We start from the raw sequence: 8,701 nt of genomic DNA, 5'->3' as shown, positions 1-8,701 counted from the left end.
GATGTACCAGTTCTTCTCTGCTGCAGTCCTGCTGATTTTAGCACTAAGTTTACACGTGGAGGCAGGAAAATGCCCCAGAGTGTGCAGCTGTGACAGCACCAAACTCACCGTCGCCTGCATTGGCAAGAACCTAACGGAGGTTCCACTGACTATAGATGAGGTGAGGACTTCAAATGTAAAGTTTTTTATGTATAATAAATTATGCTTTAAAAGGGAATTTGATATAAGGTCATTTACCTGTCAGGTCTTCATCATATAAATATAGTAACTAAAAGCAATTAAGTAAAAGTAATAAAAACAATAATTATCAGGAAATTAATATCTAAGTACAATTTCACAGTATTTTAATGGACTACAGTTCTTTACTTCCACCACAGTTCAGAGGGAAATATTGTACTTCACTCCACCACATTTGTTACAGCTTCAGTTACTTCACTTGAGTTTTGGTTTTCTGTAGATTAATTATCTTTTGCCTCTGTCCTCACAGATTACGGTGAAACTGGACCTCAGGAACAACAACCTGCAGGTGCTGCCTAGAGGGGCATTCGTGCTCACGCCCTACCTCACCCACCTCAACCTGCAACGCTGCAACATCATCACGGTGAAGGAGGGTGCTTTCCGGACTCTGAGTCGCGTGGTCTCCCTAAACCTGGCCTACAACAAAATTGACATCCTTTACCAGGTCAGAGGACAAAACTGCGACGCTGAAAAGACTGAGTGGATATTCTTCATGTTTGCCTAAAAAGACTGGACCACCCACATGTTCTGTTTTTTTAGAGATATGAGGTATTATAAAATCCTCTTGTTTTCTTATTCCTTTTCTGCTACATCTGACCATAGGAGTCCTTTGATGGGCTTTCCTCTCTGAAAGAGCTGCATCTGGACCACAACCGTGTAGAAGAGATTCAGCCTGGAGCCTTCACCCAGCTCGGCTTCCTCAACATGCTGGCCCTCACCCACAACCAGCTGGTTTACATCCCCAACATGGCCTTTCAGGTACTCAGATTAGTAATTACAGACTTTTTATCACCACAAACACAGACGCTGATACAAATGCAAAATAAACTGCCCACACATACTGTACAAAATGATTAAACATCAGTGATGGCAGAAATTTTCAGATTTACTGAAGTAAAGTGTTAATACCACAACGTTAAAAGACCTGCATTTAAATAGTGTGTAAAAGTATGTAAATAAATGATCATCAAGAAAATGTAAATGATGGGAAATAAAAGTATCCAGTGTAGAAAGAAATACCTCTGTGGCTGTTCTTCTCTATGTCATATCTGTACCACTCATACATTAACTCGACAGTGATGTTACTCGTCTTCCAGGGTCTGAACAACATCAAGTGGCTTCGTCTGAGCCACAACTCCCTGAACAACTTGGCCCATGAGGCGTTCGCCGGTCTGTTTACTCTCACTCGTCTCAGTCTGGACCACAATGAGCTGCAGTTCTTCCCCACTCAGACCATGAACAGGTTGGATTATTATGCTCCTCATGCGGGTTTTTTTGATGTTCAGGTGGAAAACGGTGCTCAGTGCTTCTCAGCAGTTGCAAAACTAGAGAAAAAGTACTATTGGCAAATAAACCAGATTGTCTCATGGTTAAACATATTCCCAATGCAGCTGGTGATGTGAAATTAAGACCAGGCACAAGGACAAATTCCAGTAAATAAAACAATTATGTGCCTTGATTTGGAGTGATACATATTTTTTCAACTGATCAATTGATTTAGACTACTTAATAAAGTGCCAGATGAGTTTACAGTAGTAAAAGAAGGTAAAAACTAACTTTGAAATGCATCAGAAGAAATTACATATTACATAATGAAATCTCCAGCAGTAGTGAGGTCGTATGTTTTTACTCTCTTCTCCCTGTTAAGACTCCGGGAGGTTTCACGCCTTGACATGAGCTACAACCCAATGACCTACCTCGGAGAAGAGTCCGTCTCCATGCCAAAGCTTACACACCTCTACCTCGACCACATGTCTCTTCAGGACCTGTCAGATAAGGCCTTGTCTGGAGCCCCCCTCCTCTCCCACTTTGACCTGAGCCACAATCAGCTTCGTTACCTGGAGCCTCTATCAGGCCCTAAAGAGCTGTCCACCCTCAATTTGACTGGTACATGTGACATATGCCACTGACCCAAATTTAAACATGCAGAGCTGTGAGGTTTTCATTACATCATAACATGAAGGCCTGACTATGTTTTTATATTAGAAAGAAACAGATCAGGAGGATGATTATTACATCACAGTCTGGTTTATTTTCTTAAAGGCAACCCCATCTACTGTAACTGCTACATGCGCCCCCTGAGGGTGTGGGCGAAGGTGGGTGGTGTGAAACTGCTGGGAGCCTGTACTGGACCTCCTCACCTCTCAGACGAGCCGCTGCAGGCGGTGGCTCCTCTGGATCTGCGCTGCCGCAGCAGGGGGGAGGCGCTGAAGGAGTTGGAGGAGGACGATGAGAGCACAGAGAGCTCCCAACCCACAGCCAAGCCCACAGACAAACCCAAGCAGAAAGTCAAGTGTCCGGCTAACTGCAACTGTGATGTGAGTGTTTCTTTTGTGTGTGTGTAGGCAGTGCCGATAGAAACAACATTCGCTGTTGGGCAGATTCTTACCAGGTCATTATGATAAAAGTTAAATTTTAAGATAAAGCTAGTAAAAGGACAGAGTAGGTCAGGTCAGGTACAGAGAAACATGTTTTACTACCACTGAAATGTTGAACTTTTCAATCCAACTATAACACATTATTCTTCTGAATTCCTTCCTTCCTTTAAATAAAATATCCGAACACTGCTGTTATAATAAATTCATTCCAGTAAGATAAATTCCTCAATCTGCTTGGACCCATCCCAGATTGAAGCCCAGCATGCCACATGTGAGGATCAGGGTCACACCAAGGTCCCACGAGGCTTCCCAACGAAGACACAGCTGCTTGACCTTCGCAGAAATCACTTCCACTACCTTCCTGCCAACAGCTTCCCAGGCGCCGCCCAGGTCATTTCAGTTCATCTGGAGTTCTGCAAAATCCATGAAATTGAAGCTGGTGCTTTTCGAGGGATGAAGAACCTGTTTTATTTGTATCTTTCTGACAATGATCTCACATCCTTGGACCCTGGAACCTTTGCTGGAGCACCTGAACTCGCCTACCTTTACCTAGAGGGCAACCGGCTTACACAGCTCCCAGGATCAGGTCAGTGCTAAGTTAGGTCTGGGTGTGTGTAGATTAACATTACAATTTACAATTACAATACAATACAATTTAGAGTTACAGGAAAAACTGATATTCTTCCTCTCTTTGTGTCTCCTGCAGCTCTGGCAGTCTTACCCAGTCTGTTTGTGTTACACCTGGAGAGAAATGCCATCTCCAAACTTGAGCCTGCTGGTTTGCTGACCTCAGCAACACCTAAGCTTAGAGAACTATACTTGACTAATAACACCTTAACTAGTATTGCCAAGGGGGCTCTGGACTCAGCTTTCCTAGGTATACTTCACCTGGATTTAAATCAGCTGACAGAAGTGCCCGTTCATGCTCTCTCCCAAACCTCTAATCTGGAAGAACTTAACCTGTCTCACAACCCAGTTCTTTGGGTGGGACCGAACACATTTCAGCCGGTGTCTCAAAGTCTAAAGAGGCTTCACCTGGATCAGATGGGCATGGAGAAGGTATCATAGACCATTTTAAGATAAACAGGAGAGGGTTTTCCATCTCTCTACTGTCTTGGTCATCATATTGTTTTTCCTGCATTCCTCCTCCCAACACCCCAACCTCCAAATAAACTTTATAACTTGGTTTTTAATCTACCATATTTTTATTGTGATGCAGCTCTAGTTTAGTTTTTAGTTGAGTTTTTAGTTTAGGTTAAGTGAGAAAGAGGAACCCTAAAGAGACTAGAGTCTAGAGTTACAAGAGTCTCAAGACTCTTCAAGACTTGCAGTCAAATCACTGACATGATGATAATATACAAATATAGCTCCCTAAATTGTTCCTCCTTGCAGATGTCTAAAGATGCTCTGGCGGGGCTGGGCCCAGGGCTGAGGGCTCTCACTGTGAGGGGAAACCAGCTGCAGGAGCTTCCTGATCTGAGCCCGCTCACCAGCCTGGAGGTGGTCGACCTGCAGGACAACCCCCTGCTGTGTGACTGTCCTCTGCTGCCCCTTCGCAGGTCGGTGCAAGGTTTCATTGGATTTAACGTATTGTAAAGCATCTGTAAGAGATTATTTTCAGTAAACAACACATTTAGATTGTGGCTCATGCTCATTGACGAATTATTCTGTCTTCCTTGGCCTCTGGTCTTCAGGTGGATGGAGAACGTGAGCTTGGAGGTGATCGCTACCTGTGGTCAACCTCCAGAGCTCAGGGGTCAGAGCATCAGGGAGGTCAATGTCTTCACATCCTGCCCAGAAAGCAGCTCTTCTCCAGCTGAGGGGGTCACTGTGGACCACAGATCTCCAGAAGGGGAGAAAGCCAAACCGAATCTCTCAAAAGCCCCACGAGTTAAAGCTAGACCTGCAAAGCCCAAAGCTAAAAAGTCCAAACCAACCAAAAAACAGCTTCAGAGGAAACCTGCAGCACCAAAAGTGACAAACAAGAAGACACCATAATAAGTGAATTTAACAAATTGCAAAAACATTATTGTTATTTTTTTATGCAATTAACCTGCTCTCATGTTAAAATGTGTTAATGCAGTCAGACAGATGAGTGTGTAGATGGTTTGTTTTAAATTAAAGTGCTTCTGATAACAACTTTCTGTAGAATGTACATGCACCCTTTATTATTTGAGTATATAAGGTAAAAATATACATAAAATGATAATGAAAATGACAGATCTTCAACACACAGTGCTATTTAACAATAATTAAGGGGTCTGTTTAAACAAAGTACTATATATAATAAATAAGAAATAAATGTCTATACATTTAAACATAGCTATGTACTGGTAATTTATGAGTATTTGTTGTTTTATGTAAATCTGAGAAGGTACTACTGCAGTGTCCTTGTTCTACCTCATATATAAATGTAGAAGCTGTGGGTCGCTCATCGTGGTTCCATGGTGTAATGGTTAGCACTCTGGACTCTGAATCCAGCGATCCGAGTTCAAATCTCGGTGGAACCTGACTTTTTTTTAATGCGCTCTTCGTTTTATGTTAATGTTTGTGGTCATTTTAAGCAGTGTAACATAATCACCCCTCTCTGTAACAACTATATATTAATACCACTACCGATTACAACACACGGTCAATGCGCTAAAACGCCGGCGGAAATTGTTCCGGTACTTCCGGGTTACTCACCGTCTTCATTACGCCGAATTCCCTGGTTAAGATGGCAGCAGCTATGGATGTTGATACACCCAGCGGCACAAACAGTGGCGCCAGCAAGAAGCGATTTGAAGTTAAGAAGGTATGGATTATATGGAAACACGGTGCACTCGAGTAAATAATGTGTTTAATCTGTCAGCAGCGTCAAATACAACTCGTCGACGCTAGCTAGCTACTTGCTAATAGCATCCTAGAGCAAACTCACTGTAGTGTCGTCGTTAGCATGTACCTAGTTAGCTAGATGTTAGCCTCAAGCTGGGGCATGATTTTGCACTTCTCCTTTCAGGCTATGCGGTTAACTTTATTAAAAAGAGCTAATCCTGGTGTGACGGAGACCATTCACCCACACTAATCTCTAATCAACAAGAAAAATAAGCCATCCTATTGTCGACGTTTAATTTTCGGTTCAACAGCAAAGCTCTAAACTCATGCGAGCTAATTTAGCTTAGCTTAACTAAGCCGCACTTCCCAGCTTTACATTTAGAATAGAGAAATGCTGAAAATGCTTATTCTGTATTCACAATAATAAGTATATTAGAGTTAACCTAAACCACAATATCACTAACGGTTCTATCTGATCATTAAAATGTTGTGTGAACCCTAAAGTAAGAAGAGATTAAACGTTGAGTATTAATCATTGTTTATCTTGACTGATGCACTAATATTAGTTAAAATATCTTTAAAATGACAGCTATATAGTTATCACTGTCTTTTAAATGTGTTTAGAGTACCCAGATACATCTTAACTTTATATTTCTGTAAAACCATTAACTTTACAATCTAAACCATGTTTACTCTTCATGTCCTGTACAGATAACATCTGGATCACATTAAATTCCTTACTTTATCTCTTCTTTCTATATTATTTTGTTGTTGGTATTAATCTCTAAAACTATCAATCAGGTCACTCACTGTTCCCATATTGTTTGCTGTGCTATTTAAAAAAGTTAAGAGCATGTTTAAGTGGTTTAAATCTAAAGTGATAAATGTGTTTGTTTTCCAGTGGAATGCAGTGGCACTGTGGGCCTGGGACATTGTGGTGGACAACTGTGCTATCTGTCGGAACCACATCATGGATCTCTGTGAGTTCGCTTTCACAACGTTTTCTTTAAACCACATTTAAGCTGAATAATACATGATATAGAAAGAGGAAGCAGCTGTGAAACTGCACATCAGCAGTGAGCTGCTCCAGATTACAGTGTTTTGTCAAACTTATTTTTTTCCGCCTTCCTCCATCAGGTATAGAGTGTCAGGCCAATCAAGCATCAGCAACATCTGAAGAGTGCACTGTAGCATGGGGTGTGTGCAATGTAAGTACCCAAGACCTACCCACGTGGATATAAAATTGGTGAGCTGACTTTAGAGTTGAGCAGGCAGGGAATTCATATTATATGATATATATTATATAGTATTGAGTATATGTATATAACAGTAAGGCAAAAATTTCTGATTATGTCTTTATTGAACACACTCAATATTCAAAATGATAGTGGAAAAAGTAAGTGAACCCTTAAAATTATTAATTGGTTGCATCTCTGTTGGGTTGATATCTGGGCCTTGACCTGGCCACCCCAAAAAAGCAGATTTAGTTTTTCTGTCTAATCTGTTGTGGATTTATTCTGGTGTTGGATCATTGTCCTGTTGCCAACCCAACCTCTACAGGGTTTCAGCTGACGCACAGGCATTCTCATAATATCCTCAGCTTTTTTTGAGGTCATTAAGTTAAGGGTTCACATAGCTTTTTATGATAGGCACATTATATTTGTCAATACTCTTGACTTAGATGAACATCAGATCACATTTTATTACAAATTAATGCAGAAAACCATGACATTTCAAAAGGTTCATATACTTTTCTTGCTACTGGAGGTAATATTAGAAAGTTGCGTTTACTACATAGAACTGCTTTTTAAAATTACTAACAAAAGATGAAAATCAGTTATCAAAGGAATGCAAAATTGGTTACTCTTGACTGAATTCACCCCATTCTGTACATGCAATATATTCATGTGTTTTTTTTTTTGTATGTTTGTGTGTTTTTTCCTAGCATGCCTTTCATTTCCACTGTATTTCCCGCTGGCTGAAAACCAGACAAGTGTGCCCCCTGGACAATAGGGAGTGGGAGTTTCAGAAGTGAGTATTTATTTTGAAAATGTCATAGAGTTGTGTGAATCTTAGCTTGGCTGCTCTTTTGTTGCCTTTGACAGTGAAAAGTTGTTTCAAGGAACGTCAACATTAACAGTACGTCCTGTTTTCCTTTTCCACAGGTATGGACACTAGCTGTGTTATTGTTGACATCTTTATTGACTTCTTCAAACATCATCCTTACTTCTTTTCCGTTCCCTCCTGGTTGAAATTCTAGTTATTATTTTACCCCCACGTCTTTGTTTTTGGTATATTGTAAGTACATAAATAAACATAATTGTTGACACACAACAGGAGTTTAACGTTTCTCGTGGCTGAAACTCTGTAGCATGAATGAATGAAATGCTGACGTACAGCTGCTAAAGAGAACATGATTCAACATTTGTGACGGTTAAACAACTGTTTAGTGGAGGAAAACGCTGCCATCGGTGGGAGGAATTTGTTCTGTCAGATCAGAGCAGTAATCCTCTGGCTCAATAACAGATGCGCAGTGCGGATTAAGCGGCAGAATGACCCACGCTCCCTTTGGACCTGATTTATAATAATGCACCTGTAGGCACCTGCATGTATGCTCAGTTTCTGTTTAAAACAAGTTTACATGTAGAACCAGTCAGTTACCTGATTGGGGTTAATCTACACAAATTAACACTTGTATATTTTAAAAAGTCCAATAATTCCACAGCTGCAGCTTCAACATTTTGAAGAATTAATTCCTCGTGTCAATGATGGTAAATGAAGTGAACTAGACTGGATGAAGGAAGACATTTGACAACTTCTTGGGTTTCACAAAATTTTGAAGGACGTTTCAATTATTTTCTAAACCTTTTGATCAAATGCTTAATACAGTCTCATTCTGATTGTTCTGGTCTGACCAAAGGAAAAACAGGCTAAGGCACAAACATACAAAAGTCTTTAGGTGCTGGACCAGAAAGTAAACCTTAGGGAAAATATCTCCACACTACAGCACAAGCTATCAGCAAATGTAATAAAGCTGCTTCAGGAATCATCAAATATCTCTGCTGCATCAAACTGCTTTGGTCCAACCAACAGTCTAAAACTGACACGAACAGCAGAAACCCTCACATTTGAGAATCTCAAACCAGTCGAGCTTGTAATAACGGTCCCAATTGTTAAAAAATGTTTTAACGTGGAACATTTCTAAACAGTTTGCCTGTGATCCATCAAAAAAACAAAAAACAAAACTATAATTTATATACAAGGTAAAACAT

General features: G+C 40.6%; 2 protein-coding genes and 1 non-coding gene across 3 annotated transcripts; all 3 read left to right on the top strand.

Annotated features, from left to right (window-relative positions):
• The first annotated feature begins 1 nt into the window (after position 1).
• chadla (chondroadherin-like a) lies at positions 2–4,613 on the top strand. Its single transcript, XM_026353463.1, has 10 exons — positions 2–160; positions 488–682; positions 841–996; positions 1,335–1,480; positions 1,886–2,124; positions 2,281–2,559; positions 2,872–3,201; positions 3,322–3,674; positions 4,008–4,174; positions 4,310–4,613. The coding sequence occupies exons 1-10, from the start codon at positions 2–4 to the stop codon at positions 4,611–4,613; spliced, it is 2,328 nt and encodes a 775-aa protein (XP_026209248.1).
• Positions 4,614–5,053: 440 nt separating this feature from the next.
• On the top strand, positions 5,054–5,125 carry trnaq-cug. The gene has a single exon. It is a non-coding gene; the product is annotated as a tRNA-Gln (tRNA).
• Positions 5,126–5,276: 151 nt separating this feature from the next.
• Positions 5,277–7,763, top strand: rbx1 (ring-box 1, E3 ubiquitin protein ligase). The gene is made up of 5 exons (XM_026346377.1): positions 5,277–5,409; positions 6,331–6,409; positions 6,567–6,637; positions 7,375–7,460; positions 7,595–7,763. Exons 1-5 carry the CDS (start codon positions 5,332–5,334, stop codon positions 7,605–7,607), a joined length of 327 nt encoding a protein of 108 aa, XP_026202162.1. The 5' UTR covers positions 5,277–5,331; the 3' UTR covers positions 7,608–7,763.
• The last annotated feature ends 938 nt before the right edge of the window (positions 7,764–8,701 follow it).

The sequence above is a fragment of the Anabas testudineus genome, chromosome 8 (assembly GCF_900324465.2).
Source record: "Anabas testudineus chromosome 8, fAnaTes1.2, whole genome shotgun sequence".
NCBI lineage: Eukaryota > Metazoa > Chordata > Actinopteri > Anabantiformes > Anabantidae > Anabas > Anabas testudineus.
This window is presented reverse-complemented; position numbering and strand designations above follow the sequence as displayed.

What these genes read in the sequence shown, in the direction of transcription:
- rbx1 (XM_026346377.1), top strand. Translation starts at nt 5,332, where the DNA reads ATGGCAGCAGCTATGGATGTTGATACACCCAGCGGCACAAACAGTGGC. An exon ending in GAACCACATCATGGATCTCT is followed by an intron (nt 6,410 to 6,566) that starts GTGAGTTCGCTT and finishes TTCCTCCATCAG; the next exon opens with GTATAGAGTGTCAGGCCAAT. An exon ending in TAGCATGGGGTGTGTGCAAT is followed by an intron (nt 6,638 to 7,374) that starts GTAAGTACCCAA and finishes GTTTTTTCCTAG; the next exon opens with CATGCCTTTCATTTCCACTG.
- chadla (XM_026353463.1), top strand. Translation starts at nt 2, where the DNA reads ATGTACCAGTTCTTCTCTGCTGCAGTCCTGCTGATTTTAGCACTAAGT. An exon ending in CCCACTCAGACCATGAACAG is followed by an intron (nt 1,481 to 1,885) that starts GTTGGATTATTA and finishes CTCCCTGTTAAG; the next exon opens with ACTCCGGGAGGTTTCACGCC. An exon ending in TACACAGCTCCCAGGATCAG is followed by an intron (nt 3,202 to 3,321) that starts GTCAGTGCTAAG and finishes TGTCTCCTGCAG; the next exon opens with CTCTGGCAGTCTTACCCAGT.